The sequence below is a fragment of the Seriola lalandi genome, unplaced genomic scaffold, assembly GCF_002814215.2.
Source record: "Seriola lalandi dorsalis isolate HSWRI2012SDOR001 ecotype SW California unplaced genomic scaffold, Sedor1 jcf7180002054297, whole genome shotgun sequence".
Taxonomy (NCBI): Eukaryota; Metazoa; Chordata; class Actinopteri; order Carangiformes; family Carangidae; genus Seriola; species Seriola lalandi.
Window position 1 is genome coordinate 32,040 of NW_019524850.1, and position 17,078 is coordinate 49,117.

General features: G+C 38.3%; 3 protein-coding genes across 4 annotated transcripts; 1 reads left to right on the forward strand and 2 right to left on the reverse strand.

Moving 5' to 3' along the window:
- Positions 1–109: 109 nt before the first annotated feature.
- LOC111654996 (calcium-independent phospholipase A2-gamma-like) lies at positions 110–8,272 on the reverse strand. 2 transcript variants are annotated; one of them, XM_087173983.1, is made up of 9 exons: positions 7,158–8,272; positions 4,374–5,870; positions 4,057–4,209; positions 3,817–3,974; positions 2,975–3,069; positions 2,686–2,857; positions 2,516–2,573; positions 2,133–2,327; positions 110–1,455 (listed from the first exon to the last, which is right to left on the reverse strand). In XM_087173983.1, the coding sequence occupies exons 2-9, from the start codon at positions 5,772–5,774 to the stop codon at positions 997–999; spliced, it is 2,691 nt and encodes an 896-aa protein (XP_087030109.1). In that variant the 5' UTR covers positions 5,775–5,870; positions 7,158–8,272; the 3' UTR covers positions 110–996. The 2 variants fall into 2 exon arrangements, with proteins under 2 accessions (XP_087030109.1, XP_023261980.1); XM_023406212.2 differs by having other exon boundaries at positions 7,146–8,272.
- A 346-nt stretch (positions 8,273–8,618) lies between these two features.
- Positions 8,619–10,447, reverse strand: LOC147819128 (uncharacterized). Its single transcript, XM_087173984.1, has 3 exons — positions 9,976–10,447; positions 9,128–9,316; positions 8,619–8,995 (listed from the first exon to the last, which is right to left on the reverse strand). Exons 1-3 carry the CDS (start codon positions 10,105–10,107, stop codon positions 8,807–8,809), a joined length of 510 nt encoding a protein of 169 aa, XP_087030110.1. The 5' UTR covers positions 10,108–10,447; the 3' UTR covers positions 8,619–8,806.
- Positions 10,448–12,950: 2,503 nt separating this feature from the next.
- On the forward strand, positions 12,951–16,889 carry LOC111654981 (monocarboxylate transporter 2-like). Its single transcript, XM_023406188.2, has 5 exons — positions 12,951–13,109; positions 13,202–13,432; positions 13,592–13,735; positions 15,185–16,051; positions 16,154–16,889. Exons 2-5 carry the CDS (start codon positions 13,216–13,218, stop codon positions 16,375–16,377), a joined length of 1,452 nt encoding a protein of 483 aa, XP_023261956.1. The 5' UTR covers positions 12,951–13,109; positions 13,202–13,215; the 3' UTR covers positions 16,378–16,889.
- The last annotated feature ends 189 nt before the right edge of the window (positions 16,890–17,078 follow it).

Sequence of the window (17,078 nt, forward strand, 5' to 3'; positions counted from 1 at the left end):
GATAAATCATTTGCCAAGACCAGGGTGGTTCATTTAATGGGTTGAAGTGGAGACATTTTATATGTTCAGTAAACAAAACAGTTTAAATAAAATGACAAGGAAACAAGTCTTCATAAATATAAATTTATTTTAGACATATACTAATTTAATGCCAAAATCATACAACATCATACATAAACATAATGTGGCATTATATATAACTTATATTGCTGTCAACAACACTGAAAAGTGTTTTAAACAAAGTGCATGAGAGTGCTTATTTCGAGTGCATGTTTGTTCTGTGCATCTATGTATAGAAGTAAAACAATATGTTATATGTACAGTATCAGTCAAAATATTTGGACAGACTTTCCCATTCACTTGAATGGTATGTGAGACCTGTTGCCAACATTGTATTGATCTGGTACAGAGACACCAGGGAGCGGAAAAAAACAGAAACTTCTTACAATACAATCTTATAATGATCTTGACTAATTTGATGAAGCTCAGAAGATTCAGCAAACGTCTGGCTTCTTTGTACTGTATTCAATTCAAAAATCACTTATAAGTGATGATGATTGTTCCACCTCCTCTAAAGTGGAAACAAGGTGCATGGCAATCCAACCATCAGCTGTTGAGACATTTCACATCAGACTGCAAAATTCACTTTCATTGTGGTGCTAAAAGGAAAAATCTGGGGATCACAAGAGCCTTTAGGAATTATCATCTGGGGAACATGAATATCTAAATAACAGTGGTCCATTTGTTGTTATTCAAGATTGATAATCCTTTGAAACAAAGTGGTGGACTAACCAACACACTGACATTGTCATCCATAGAGCAACACTGCTAGCATGGCTAAAAATGATTTCTGAGTCGAGGTCTCAACAGCAAACATATTGTGCATTTCACCAAATTTGTATTTACATACAGGCTGTTGTACTTCAAGTTGTTTCTGTTGTTTTGTACACAGCCTGTGTATGTGTGCATCTGTGCATTGAATATGCTTATACCCACTCATACCCATCTCTGCTTCATCTCCCAGGCTCTCTCACTCATCCAGTCTTTAGTTCTGCATGCAGCTGAGCGCTCTGCCCCGAGCACCAAACACAGCCTGGCCAGCTTGGGCCGGTTTCTCTCCAGGTAGGTCTGGGTGTCTCTCTGCAACTGGTCCAGGGGCCCCGGTCGGCTCTCATCCAGGGACACTTCACCACTCAGCATGGGGTTGAAGCGGAAGTAGACGTCTGGAGCAAGCAGGTCATCTAAAAGGGTGTGAACCCCTTCAGTGTCAGTGGCACTGCAGATCAGATTGCTGATTTTCGCCCTCAGGCTAGTGGAGGTGGCAGGACCCCTCTTAGCATTGTCATAGCGACCTGTGCCAAGGGACAACACACACTGGAAGGGCTGATTGGGCCACAACAGACGGCTTTCGTGGACGGCCAAGGCACAGGGGTTGTTGAGGAGAATTCCTCCATCCTACAAAGAGACAAAGAAATAAATCTACAAGTGAACAGGACAAGTACTTTGTTCAGTAATGATCTACTCTGAATTGTACATGTTAGACAAAACAAAGAGCGCTTTCAACTGACTCTGATTTTCTGATAATGTGTTCTTCCTCTTGGTTTAACTCATTAAAGCTTGAATATAAACAAACAACAAGACTTAGCAGCTTTATTAAGAAGTGTAATATAAAAGCACCTACTGTATGTTTTGATTTCATTTAAGGATTGTATTAAATTTATTAGATGGGTTAGCAAGATGTATTTTATGTATTTTTTTCTTTTTGTGGAAAGCGGGGTAGCCTGTGTTTTTTGAGAGAGCAGGTAAGGGTCTTAGGACTTTTTCCCATCCTACATTTATGTTTTATTTAATTCTTTCCTTGAGAGATGTATTGTGATTTTTTTCAGTTACATCATAAATATTACTTCTGTGTGCAGTACAGGTTATTAAGGTGTGGTTGGCCATATGCAGAGAACAAGAGGACAACAAAAACATTAAAGTTGTGGTTTGGACACTGTAAAGCTCTGTTAAGCTGGGGCAAGTTGCAGATTCAGGTGAAAATTTGTCTGTAAATTCATCACTACGACTGACCCCTTTCAACATATAAATATATTTTGATTCTTCCACTGAAAACGTTGAATGTAATCTCCTACCTGGTGAATATCACTTTTTAAAGGGAACTCTTGGAAGTATCCTGGGGCAGCTGACGATGCTCTCACTGCCTGCCACATCTGGTAGGCTGAGCCTCCTGCGTAGCGGCTGAGAGAGCCTGGTTTGTGGTTGTAGTTGCGAAAGACAAAGGCCTTAGGACTGGTACCCCAATTTACCACAGCACTTACTGCTGAAACCTGAGCAGATAATAAGAATGCCCTCTCTTAAACCTGTGCCAACTCAAATTTGACTGGTTAAAACCACAATTATTGCTAATTACAGTTCATTGTGCATCATTAATCCAACTTCATTTTTACCAGTGCTATGAGTCTGATGATAATTTTGATCATAAAATCAACTGCTACTGTGATTGCAATATTCTTACCTTGGGACTTGACTCCTCTCTGGCTGTTTTAATAAGTACTCTATTTCCCAGCTTTTCTCTGAATAGGATAAAAGCAGAAAATTCAGCCAGAGCAGATTGTATTGTGGATCGTATTGATGTGTAGAGATTTTTCACTGGAAGCACATGTATAGTGTTGTTAGAATCTATACCGTAATATTGTCTCCCATGTCTCAGTGTTATAGTAGGAGTGACTCCAGCCCATCTTCATGGTGCCAACCAGCGGGTTCTGCCGAAACACTTCAGAGCCAAATCGACGATACATGTCAGCACACTCCTCTAGAGAAAAATGGGCCAGACCCAGCATGAAGGCTAGAACGGCGCCTTTAATAAACACATGTAGAGACAGAAAAGAGAGACACAAAATTATAGTCATACTGGGAAGCATCAAGATGTTGCTGAAAATCCATCATATTGTAATTTTTTGTTGTTCTTTGTCACCTGTGCTCACTCCACAGATGTAGTCAAACAGCTGGTGGATCTTTCTCCCTGTCTCATCTTCCAGTAGCTTTAACACCTGCAGAGGCACCACACCTCTGTAAAAGGCAAAGACAAAATACTAATTATATGAAGAATAATACACACATTGTGATGTGTTTTGGTCATTATATATTTCACTGTAAACAGCACACAGGACAGAGACCATTTTAAACAAGGTTCTGTGTTGAATTGACACAATTAGTTGATACATTTATCAGAAATGTCACATCATATCACATATCACATTTATTGGGAACTATTGTCATAATCAATTAATCTTAAACTTTATTCTTAAACTGATGTGCACAGTAATACATCAATAATTATAACCTAACAATATATTATAATAAACATTATTCTGATATGGGTCATTCTACATGAGTGCTTTCACCTTTGGTACTTGAAGTATAAGTGCTACAATGTGGTATTGCTACTTTTACTCAGGAATGAGATCTGAGTACTTCTCCCACCATTGTGTTTGAGTAATTTTTCAAGCAAAAATGTCCGATAGGCACTCTTTTCAGCTTTTCGATGTTAGGCTTTGCTAGTTTTCTCTATCTTATATGTTAGTAAAATATATATCTTTGGGTTTTGGACTATTGTCCAGATGAAATAAGCAACTTGAAGACGTTCCCATGGGCTTTGTGAACTTGTGATGGACATTTTTTCAGACAAAACATTACATTGATTAATTCAGAAAAGAATTGTTGGATTCATTGATAATGAAAATGGTTGCAAGTTGAAGCTCTAGTTCTGGCTATAGCATGGAAAGAAAACCATTCATTTGATTTTCTTACACTTACCTTGTGCCACCACCATCAATTGAAAGCACTCTAATGCCACAACCTTTGACTGGATCCACGTAGCCAATTAGAGCCAAGGTTTCTCTAACAGCACTCTGAAGCACCTGGTCGTCTCTGTAGTTTCGTCGCTTTCTCAACAATGTGACAGCAATTTTCTCCTGGAAACAGAAAAATCTTTAAGAATTGACTGGGGTAAAACCTGTTTCTTTCAGAAATGTGATTGTTTCACCTCCAACAGACCTGCCACATTACAGCTTTGCAGGAGGGGTAACGGATAAGGTGTTCATTGAGTGCCTCCACACAAGCAATCAGAGCTCCTGGAGATGAAGCAAGTCCCAGACTGCCAATCAATCCACGTGTGATTTCCTCTGCCTGTCTCCGACTCAAGACAAGCTGACAAAATACAACCAGAAATTACTTGCAGAATGAAATTAGGCAAATGAGACATGCCAGGGACATAATATACAACTTTCTCAACTAACAGACAATTTTTCATATTTTAAATTTCTCATATTCTTGATCAATGTGAAGTCACTTCATATGTGACCACAACTCACCTTTTTACTTAATATTGCTGCTGGTGAAGTCATGGCAAGTTTGGGCTTACTAGCCTGGGTCAACGGTCTCAGCTTTAGATAAGCACCCAGCAAGTCAGGGATGGCACTCGTGGGATGGCGAAGGCAGTCCATAAAGGTGACGGTCTTAAGTCTCTCAGAGGTAGCGGATCCAAGGTCCATCTTTATTAGAAGGTTTTCAGTATCCTCATCCTGTCCCCTTTGACCCTTGAAATACTGATTAATGTGACTTGCCATTTGGAAATGGCTCTCCCCAAAGCTAGTTGTAATATGGCTGCTGTGGAAAAGGCCTTCACTTTCAGGAACGATAGGTGCCTCTTGCTTCAGCTGTGAAGTAGCACCTTGAGTTTGTGAGGCAGATTTTGTTGAGCAGTTTTTGCAAGTGCTATTTTTTTCCACAAGAAGGTGCTCTCTCCTGTTCTGAACTTCATCAGTAACCTTGGCACCAAAGTATTTATTGATGTGTCTTGCAAAGTGAAGGTAGAGATTGTTAGATTCCACTGTTGCCTGTTCAGCACTGGGTTTTATTAAGGGCATTTCAGCTTCTTTAGAGGTCAGAATACAAGTGTTTTGCATTTTTCTCCTTTGCTGTCTCCTGTGTGTCCCTCTGGTGGAAGACATGGTTTCCACATTCTCCTGCAATTCAACTTTTGCAAAACCTCGGGAAAAGACTGAGTTAATGTGATTAGCGACGTAACTGTAGCTCTCACCAAATCTTGTTGCCAAAGAGCTGATGTGAAATAATTGCAGTCCAGACATTTCCTGGGTTGACGGACTTGTTCCTGAGCCCTGCTGTTTGTCTTTGGACTTATAGACCTGCATTGTGTCTTTGCCCTCAGATACATTTCGTTCTCTGGTTGCTCGTTGACTTTGACTACGTCTCTGTGACCTGCCGAGATATTCTGGAGTTGCGACAATGAAACTGGCATTTTCAGTTAGAGGTACAACATCCTTCCTCTTGAAATAAATGTTTATGTGTCTGGACAGTCTATTAAATGGCTGACCAAGACATTCACGCAGTGAATTCGAATGAAAACTGTTCTGAGCCTCCTCAATGACCCCAATGGCTTTGAATACATCCCTATTAGAGGATGAGTAAAAACGCACAATCTGAAGATGATTCACCTCTTGGCTTAAATTTCTGAGGACGTGGTAAGAGGTAGAGCCTGTATCACTGTGTTTTGAACTTTTAAAATTGGCTTTTCTTGTAAATCTGGAAAGCTGAGGAGGTGACAGCACTGAATATCTGGGGACATCCGAGCAGAGCGGCGCTTTGGCTAGATGTGGATGCCTTCTGATAAGGCTCATAAGGTACCTAATTTTGCAGTATGATCTCAAAGTCCTGTTCACAGAACACATGTTGGTGCTGAGGTAGCGACCCATGTTAGACCTGATGTGGTGAGCAGCAATCAATCAAAGTCCAAATATCATTCTTGAGCCTGCATTGATTTATGCCACAGGAGCATATTCAACAAGAATCTAGGAAAAAAACAAACAACAAAAAATCAAATACATTAAAGCATTAGTCTACAGCCATGATAACAGCTCTGGGAGGCTGTGCTTGGAGCTAAATGCAAACATTCTCACAATGACAATACAGATGTTTATGAGGAATAATGTAAACCATCTTAGCATTAGCATGATTACATTTGCTAAGATAAACAAGGTACAGCTGAGGTTCATGGGAACGTCTCTGTATTGGAAAATTTGACCTGATGATGGTGATAGATAAAAGGTCAGGGGTTCAAAGTTATTACAGTTATTAGTATAGGCAAAATGAAAATCTGTGCAAAATTTTTTGCCTATCCACCAAAAAGATTTTGACATGTTTCATAAATAAGTTAAAAAGTTGAAAGAAAAAAATGGCCATGATGCTAGAGAAAAAGTCAGAGGATCATCAAATTCATTAAAATTTATCCTCTAGGGACCTTAACCATATGGAGCAAATTTCACGACAAACCATCCAATAGTTGTCAAGATATTTCACTCTAAACAACAAATGTCAACCTCATGGTGGCCAAAAAGGTCTGTCACAAATGTCTAATGTTTTTATGAAAAAACACACACTAGATAACCAAGTTATATAAACTTAAATATATTAATTTCCACAAAACAAGGGTTTAACAAATTAATTACCCTGCAAAACAGTAAGCACAAAGTTCAGAGAAAAAACAAAAGTATTGAAGCATGAGGGAAAGTTGCCACATCAATATCTTCACTGCATGTGAGTTCAGGGCAGAGGCACATGCTGACTTCTATAAACAAATCACTCTGAAGGGAGAGTGCATACTTTCACGGTGAGCTGATCAGACTGTACAAACATCATGTGCCACAACAACCACAAATATTGTTTCCTGGTACTGTGTACCCTCAGGAATGTAACATGAAACCTCAGGGCAAATAACAATCTACACGGCCTGTAATAAAGTCTCTGCCTTCTGTCAATAGATATCTGCAATAGGATAAAAATGTAAGAATATACATGAATGAGTTGTGCTCATATCCCAAACACATATGTTTTTACTATATTCCTTTTTAAAATAAGGTACATCTATAAACACTGACCTATGCACACAAGCACTGTTTCTTTAATGCCTTCACAGAGAGAAAAGCAAACACCTTAGGTGTGCAATTGTCAAACATCTACTATGGTTGTTTTCTACTTCAGTATGGGAAGGTCATGAACTAAAGTAGCTTACAGCTCCTCTAACCTTGACAGAAAGTATCTGATAAAAGCACACACTGAAGATTTACCTGAAACAGCACCTGGTTCTTCTTTCTTTACACTTCCTCTTCAACCAATTTTCTGTCCTTTGTAATAAAGGTAGTACATCACTTCTGACGGACAGTCAAAAACACTATTTCTACTATGTTTTGACACCTAATTCAATCCTTCTGTCGTGCAGAGCTCTAATCTTATTGGTTGAGCTGAGCTAGAGGGGTGGGCCAGCTCGACCAATGTTCAGGAAAACCACACAAGCTTAGGGGTCATGTGTTGTCACTGCTGACTGCCAAGCACAGGTCTAAAATTAGGGAGGGAGAGATAACTTAAGGGTCTCAGTAAGGCGATGTTAGCTGCTTCTTACATGACAGCAAATCACATTCCCACACACAGACAACACCTCCCTCCAATACAAACAGGTCTGTGACGCACTTCAATTCTTAGAAACTGTGCACAGGCCTCATGGTAAACATGATACAAGACTGAAGTGGTATATGGATATTATAAAATTCAGTAATGCTTGACTGTATGTTATTGATACCTGCAATTAAATAATCACACAGTAATTTGCAGGCTGTAATTTAAAGACTCACTTACGATACATTTTAGTCATTTACGATTGCTGTTGTAGAAAAGAAAAACAAAATATAAAAAATATGTAAATCAGCCTGAAAAGTGTCTGCCTTGAATCACAGTGTGTTTTGTAAACATTAGTGTCATATAGCCACAACTCATAACCTTTCACAAGCACACACTGTTCTGCACCGCAGTGTATTGTTGATGAAACAAGCTCACACCAGGAGGCTGAGGCTTGAGTGTCGGACTCTGTCCACCCAGCTCACAGAAATTACTTACGAGAAGTGATTCAGATTAAAAATATCATGCTAATTCAGTCAGTTCAGGTTTTTGAGTTTCCTTTATAGTCCAAATGACTTAACAATGATTTCACTCAGATACTATAAGTAAGAATCTACTGAACTTTCCACTCACATTCAGAGTTGATATAATTTTAGACCTACAGTGACATCTAGTGGCAGATTCCTGATAGTTTTATCCAAATAAACCTGAATGAACTTCATTATGACATACTGTGTATCACAGGAAATTGACTGTACTTTGCTTCAGAGAGTTTTAGTCTCATCTCTGTATATTTGCCATAGAGTACATCATGAAAGGCTCTTTCTCCACGCTGTTATGTTTATTATGGTTCAATTTTTCTTTTTCTATTTTCTGTTGTTCTGTTTTATGAAATCAAACTCTTTTTGATACATTTCTTTGAATTTTTAATATGGAGCTTAACATTATGAATCAATCTTTAATATTCAGGAAATTGCAGAAACTTGTTTTTACAGTGTTTTTGCTTATATTTTGCAACCATCTATTACTGTCATCATTTTCATTTGTGTATCACTCTCCGAAGATGTTGGTTTGTTTTAACTGAACTGACTGAAGAATATCAAGTGAGACTAACAATCTTACAAGCAAAGACATTCTGCACTAAATAATATCTTCACAGCAAACACATTTAATCCAGCAGCCAATATTTCCTTTCAGCAGAAAAACAGTAACAAACTCTTCCAGAAAGGTTCATGATAAACCAAAGGCTAAAGGGGACTAACCATGCAGTATTTATCCAGTTCTTCTTCACAATTAATTAGACATACTTTCTTCTTTCTGTAGTCAAGAGTCAATGTCATTTCTTTTCACAGCGTCCTGTGGTGCACTCCTCCGCACGTCCGGTCCACTTTAAACGATTCCTTGCAAAGATGGCATACGATTGGTCCATAAATGGCCTCACAGGTGACCACGTCATGAAGCGCCCCAACCAACCAAGACCCACCGCACCGTACATGACTGCAAATGCTGGGATCCCACGGTGAACCTGCCAGTACACAGACATTTAGCCACCTAGCATAATATTAAATTTAGACTAATCTGAAAAAAGTCTTCCAAAATGGCAATTTGGCATACAGAATATTACAGTCTTAGTAAAGTCAGTGGAACGGGAACTTACCTCATCTTTCTCATCAATCACATGCATTTCCTCCATGGCCATCTCATAGCTGATGTCCTTAAATTTCCCCCCATCATAGCCTGGCCGGGAGATATCAACGAAATCCACTTTCCCTGGCTGGTTTCTCTGCAGAAACTGGAGGAACCGGATCTCTGTCACACATATGGGACAAAGCCCATCATACAGCACCTGAAACAAGAGCAGGGAACAGATGGTCACAGCACTGGTGTCTTCAATTTTCTGTTTCGACCAAATAGTAAGAGTACTCCTTAGGCAGAATGGGCCATGTCAGCTGGTTGTGGTGGCACTATTTCCACAGCTTTGTAAAGTGTTGGGTAGTTTAATCAATAGTAGTTCATCATAGTTTATAATCAGTTTAGATTTCATATGTAAAATATTAATTTGAAAAGTAACCAGTATGTATAGATGTCAAATAAATGTGTTGAATTGCATTGAATGTATTGAAGTACAATTTTTCTCTCTGAAATGTGGTGGAGTCAAAGTATAAAGCCGCATAAAATGAAAATACCCAACAAAGTACAAGTGTCTCCAAACTGTACTTAAGTACTAGAGTAAATGTATTACTACTACTACTACTGTAAACAACAAGTCTTCACTAATACAAGATCTGTGTTTTTCAAGTTTGTAATACCACCATTTCCTGAAACTGCAGTTCAATGGCAGAATGTATATATATACACATCAGTATATATATATACATCAGTCTTAAATGTGCCATTTTGCATAATGACCACTTTTATTTTTTATACTTTAGGCAGTTTTTTTGACATTGTTTGTGTGTATACTGAAAACTGATGAAGGTTAGCAGAAACACTGAGGGAACTCACCTTGACAGCAGCAGACTCAGAGCTGAATGTCCGATGCTGATGTCTGCAGAGTTGAGGTGTCACTCTTACAGATGCCACTGAATTTACACCAGTGCTCAATCTGGCCAAACATATTCTGACTCTGGAAAACATCTCGACATACAATGAATCCACCTAGCTATAGAGGCTACACGTTGCTAAGCTATTGTAGCATCTGACTTTGGCGTAGCAAACACTGGTGTTAGCTAACGTAACCAGCCACCATTCATGTGTTACCCAAGCGGTTGAGTAACACAGAGTTCGCCCTCTGATGCCGTTTATCACAAACGATCGACAGAGACCTCTCACGTTGCAGCAGATATAATCCTCATATTCAGCATTTTAGTAACATAAAGATAATTTAATTCAAGCTGTACATTTACAATTACAGCGGCTAGACTGCAGCTACGCGTGACTGAAAAAGGCGTGGTGACTGGTGCGAGAGGTCTCACTCCGCTACTTTTTCGAAGTCAAATGTTAGAGGAACTACGCTGTAGTCCAACCCCATTTTTATAAAAAAATAACCTGTCGGATAATCATGTGATACCGATGCTTTCTGTCCATTTTGGGGAGTTTATTAGCTTGTCCAAATATATATATATATATATATATATATATATATATATATATATACATATATATATATATATCATAAACCTGTGTCTAATATTTTATTTTTGTCAAATATGGATACATTTCTGGGGATCAAACAGTTGCTGAAACCATCTGAAAATCTTAGAGGAGCAGAGGGTTTTGTTGCTTATAATATAGCTTATTATATATATTTTTTTAGCGTAAATGTTTAATTTGAAAAATAGCAAGTGACTACAGTTGTCTGAGAAACACAGTGGAATAAGAAGTACAATATTTCCCTCAGAAATAGTGGAGGAGAATTAAAATGCAGATGCTCATGTAGGCTAAAGTACAAGTACACCAAAACTGCAAGTATGGTAATTGAGTAAATGTGCTTTACACTAAAAGTTGTCTGCTCATATTCATATTCAAGATAAATGGAATCTACTATAACAGCCAATTAACAACTATTTGAACTTACTTTTTTAATGAAGATTTCATTAAGATAAAATACAGCTTATTTTGTTTGCATTTAATAACCACAGGTCCCACAAGGCTTTGACGGCAAATCTGTGGCTAGGACTCAAGGCACATGCTGTTGTTGAATACTAACAAAATTATTTCCATCTTAAAATGATGTAAGGTGGTACTAGCCAGATCAGGTGTAGGTACTCATTTAGACTATGCACAGAAAACCCCAGTATAAACTTTAAAGATTATCAGAGGAGCAAATAGCATATAAAAAGTGACAGGTTTCACAACACATGTCCTGTCTGATACATAAAATACATGCTGTGATTAACAATTATCGTCATTACTGATAAATCCACAAATTATTTATCAGTTAATTAAGTGTTTTGTTAATAAGATGTATAAATATAGTGAAAAAGGTCAGTCACAATTTCCTAAAAGACATGGCTTCATTTTTATTTATCATATTTACCAATACATTTTCTAATAATCAACTAATCAATTAATAGAAAAATCGTGTTAGCTCTACTGATAATGCAAATTGTTTCAACATTTTTGTAAAAAAAAATTGATGAGTCGGAACTACCCAGGACAGTTGTGCATCTCATATTTCTCAGAATATGGACAGAAATTTAAGGATGCACTGCACAATGCAACTTTTTCTCCTCCAATACCAATTCTGATACCTAAACTCTGGATATCTGTTAGTACTGAGTACCAATCCAATTTCAAATCTGTCTTCTTCACTGCATGGAATCACTTTTATATAGTAGCACAAGGATAGGGATTGTTGTGGCACTAAAAACTGAGTTTGTGGTATCAGGCAAAGTGGGAAACTGTCCAGGGCCCCCAGGTCATTCCAGTCTATATAATAATATATAATTAAGTACAATCTCAACTATTACTGGTTCTTCATCTTTTATCCCTTTATCTTGTAGCCCCAGTTTTGAGACCTGGCTTGTTTACTTTATCCTGTTGTCATTTGTTGTTATATCAAACTGCTTCCATTTTCCCTGTGTCCAGTAATTAATACAAAGAAAACCTCAAGCAGGGTTTTTTTTTTCATAATAGGAGGAAGGAAGGCTGCAACTAACAATTATTTTCAGTACCACTATATCTGACAATCATTTTGTTTGATAATTCATCCATTGTTCAGTCAAAATAATGTCAGAAAAGAGTGAAAAATGTCCATCATCATTCTCTGTAGCTCAAGTTCACTTATTCAAATGGCTTTTGTTGAGTTTATTGTGGTAAAAAAGTATGGAAATAGCAAATAGTCATATTTGAGAAGCTGGTACCAGAGAATGTTTGGCAATTTTGCTCAAAAAATGATCATAATTGTTGCCATTTCCGCTCTATAGCACTGGTTGGTTTCTGGCTACTTGGGGAAATAATGAAACTGCTGTATACAGTCAGCATGGGGCTGAACTGTTGGCATTGTTCCTGACTGAATCAATGTAACTAATAGTAGAGACTATATATCATATTTTCTAATGGCATTGGTGAAGAAACTGAATTTATAAATGTGATTGGTTATATCAATGCAGATAAACTATGCGCTTTATCAGGTTTGTAGGTGATACCAATTTGATGTATTGAATTCTCATTGAAATTTTATTCTTAATGAAACTGTCAACTCTCAGAGATTGTACCCTGATAGCTATTCCTTCAACAGACCATTGCTGCTGATACTGCAAATCAATCACCTTAATTTGTGAGGTATGTAATTCACTAGAATTAAAAACAGGCATCTCCACCTGGCTGTTTTATCATTCATTTATCATTCATTATCATCACAGGATATACCCCAATACAACATTTTTGGCATTTTGCCCAAGCCCATCCGCAGTACTTGCACACACAAGCAGACACACACCATACACCGAGGTCACTGTCTCTAGCAAGGCTATTGGTGTTTTTTTGTGTCTGTGTGGTCACTTGTATTTATCATGCAAGCACACGTGATGAGATCAAAGGCCTTACAGCAGGGTCTCTGTGAGGGAGACAACCAAAGCCTGGCACAGCAGCAGAGTTCATAGTCTGGTCAATACGTTTTCAAGGATTGTGCAGAGGTGAGCTCTTGTGCTATGCAGACTGTATATATTTTGAAAATGTGCAGTTGTTTATACTCTGTTCACTTCTTTTACCTGTTCCCACTACCCAGCTGGTGAATCAATCATGCCCCCTGCAGCACCAACCAATCTAGGCTACACCCCACCAGATGGAGGCTGGGGCTGGGCTGTCGTCTTTGCTGCTTTCATCTCCATAGGATTCTCCTATGCCTTTCCCAAGTCCCTCACCATCTACTTTAAGGAGATTCAGGAATATTTTTCAGTTTCCTACAGTGAGATTGCTTGGGTGTCCTCAGTCATGCTGGCGTCTATGTATGCAGGAGGTCGGTGGCATCAAATTTGACAAAGTCATTTAAAAGAAAAAGAAGTTGCACATTCTCACATAACATATGCAATGAACAGTTTGACTAACTTTTTGTCCTTTATTTAACCAACCGTTTGCAAAATACCCAAAACATGAGTTGTTTCTTTCCTTTGTGCAGGACCTGTGAGCAGTATACTAGTCAACCGCTATGGCAGCAGACCTGTGGTTTTGGTCGGTGGGCTGATGGTTAGTGCTGCCATGGTGCTCGCTTCTTTTGGCACTACAATCATGCATCTGTATCTTTGTGTTGGAGTAATTGGAGGTAAAACATTTTTTCTTTTTTCATTAATAATCATATATGATGTTACTTGAGTAATTCTACTACTGAGGCGGCTGCTGTTCTCTGTAATGTTTGCTTTACGTTGCCTGGTTGTGACTGGCTGACACAGGACGATGCAATGGTTGTGGCGTAACTCACATTCATGAGGACTTTCAGGGCCAGTCCACTAGGATTGTTTGTGTCTCTGTGTGGGGTTAATGTTGGCCATTCTTTGCAATGTGTCAATATTTGTAATAAATTTGTAATTTGTATTCGTAATTTGCAATGAAATTTCCATGTCCAGTCAAAATGGTGCTATTATTAGACTTGGGTCAGACCTCAGTTTTTGAAAATGTCGTGCTAAAGCAAATGCATTTATAAAATCCACATGTGCTCCAGACCACATGTTACTACACGTTACTAACAGTGAGCAAACAAACCTCTCAGACTTTAAACTTAACCTTTAATCTAGTAGAGGTGCACTAGGGCACAAAAAGGAATGCTACAAGGAAATAATTGCGGGACTTTTCTCTTGAAATAAAACATACTGGACCACTAAGGATATAAAATAAAATATGTCAGAAATGATAACCAGGGCTGTGTTATTTTCATTAGATTAGTAGATTATTTCCTTAATTAATCATTCATTTGTTTTATGAAATGTCTTTTTGTAGTGAAAAAGTTCAGACACAATTTCCTAAAAGCCAAGGTAACATCTTCGAATTCCTTCTTTTATCTGACCAACAGTCCAAAACCAAATGATATTCAGTTTATTATCACAAATGACAAGAAGCAAAGGCCCATAACTGAGAAACAGAAAATGTTTCTTTGAAGATGACTATTGATTATCAAAATATTTACAGTTACATTTTCTAAAATTAACACATTGTATCAACTCTAATAAAAGTACAAATTGTTTGAATTTACTCATAGCCTATAATTTGTAGTTTTGTTCCAGCGTCAGACTAATTCATAATCTAAATTCTATTCATATTAGCTCCTCTAACAGTGCATCTATAACAAACTCTAATATAACATATTGCAGGTAAAATTGAATTAAAAAAATTGAATTTCTATAGCAATGTGGGCAAGAAGGTTTTATGGGAGAATAAAAAGAATACTGCTCTCTTGATGGTGTACTTTATGATGCAGTTTGTAGTTCAAAACAAAACCTGAATTCCTCGTCAGTCAACGTGTGAGACTGAAAATCTTTTTGCTTAATCTGTTGCTGATGAAGATGGGAAGTCAAGTATCTACATGCGTTCCTCACAGGCAATAAATTTTGATTCTGTTATTTAATTTTGTAAATGATTTTACCATCTCAGTGTAAATTGGTATTAATCTTGACAAGAGAGCAGCATGACAAGTTTTTTATTCTCATTTCACTGTATGTTCACCCAAGCATTATCAATTTTTTATAATGTTAAATTAACCATATCATTTTTTCACCAGGGTTCGGCCTCGCCTTCAACCTGCAGCCAGCCCTGACGATCATAGGTACCTACTTCCAGGTCAAAAGGCCGCTGGCGAATGGGCTCGCGATGACAGGAAGTCCGGTTGTTCTGTCCACTCTGGCTCCTCTTAATCAGTTTCTGTTTGATTGTTTTGGATGGAGAGGGAGCTTCCTCATCCTGGGATCCATTGTTTTGAACTGCTGTGTGGCTGGTGCTCTGATGAGACCAGTCAACAAAAGTGTCCAACCCAAACCAAAGACTGAACCACCCCTGTGTAACGGGGCAGCTGCTGAGGAAGGTGCTACTGCGGACACCAGTGCACAGTCGGCTAACCTCCTAACTGAAGAAAACCAAAGTGAGAAGAGTAGGAGTCAGGGCCACGTGCGCAAATTCATAGATCTGTCACTTTTCAGACACCGGGGTTTCCTCATTTATCTCACTGGTAATGTGGTCATGTTTTTTGGCTTTTTCGCACCTGTGGTTTTTTTGGCACCATATGCCAAACATCAAGGGATTGATGAATATTCAGCAGCTTTCTTGCTTTCTATTTTTGCACTGGTAGACATGTTTATCAGACCAGCAACTGGTCTCATTGGCAACACCAAGTGGATTAGGCCAAGAATCCAATATTTCTTCAGTTTTGCTGTTTCGTATAATGGTATATGTCACCTTTTGTGCCCACTGGCATCTGGATATATGGGGCTGGTCGTTTATGCGGTCTTCTTTGGTTTGGCTTTTGGGATGGTTTCTGCCCTGCTTTTTGAAGTTCTGATGGACCTTGTTGGAGCTCATCGCTTCTCCAGTGCAGTTGGACTCGTCACCATTGTCGAGTGTGGACCAGTGCTTCTTGGACCTCCAATTTCAGGTTTTCAAATTCACAGCCACATGGAAGCATTTACATACAGTATAAAAAAAATTGAGGACTTTGTAAAATGGTGACCAATGAAGTGTGTATCTTCTCTTTCAGGAGCCTTGGTTGATATTTTCGGGGACTACAAATACATGTACTATGCATGTGGTGTGTTTATGCTGGTGCCTGGCATATTTTTCTTTATCATGCATTACTACAATTACAAGAGACTGGACGAGGAGCAGAGGCAGGCTGTGGCTGTGGAGATGAGGACTTCTGAAGAGGCAGTAGAACTTAAAATGAGCCAGGACGATAAAACAGCACATGAAACAGATGGATGAACTTGCTGACTATGAATCTATTTTAGTGAGTGTAGGAAGATGACACTGCACAGGTTCGACTGCAGGACATAGTGTATACGGGCTATTACTGATAAAAATGATTTTCTACTTTGGATGAGGTTACTGGACTCTTTGGACCTTTGCTGCATATCTGCAGATTAAAATTTGGTATTTTAATGGTTATTTTATGTATATTATTATTATCATTATCAAATTATGTGACAACTGTAACTCTAATGGCCTTTGTTCATCAATCATCCAAAACCTGCCCTTGTTCCTTCCAGTACAATTATAATAATGGTTATATAAACTAATATGGTTCCGCTTTGTTTATAATAAAAAGTAATTTTCCTGAGGGACTGATATAAAATAATGAGTCAAAATTCAGAACACACAGTCATACCACTTATGCTTAATATCATCTTTGTACCACTAGATGTCACTGGTCGCTATCATGTGAGAACTGGCTCAAATGCAACACATCTCTCCTATTAAACTGCAATTAAACTAAAGCCATTGTCACTGAGGGTTTAGTTCTTTACAGCATTTTTCCCTGAACCTCCCAGAAATTCTGAATAGGTCAACAGGGGCACAGTAATTGAAAATGAGAAAATTAAATGTTGGGAGTAAAGACAACAGACTTTCTCTCTTAAAAGACCTTCCCCCGGAATCCTGTTGCCCAAAAATTCAAATCCCACTTT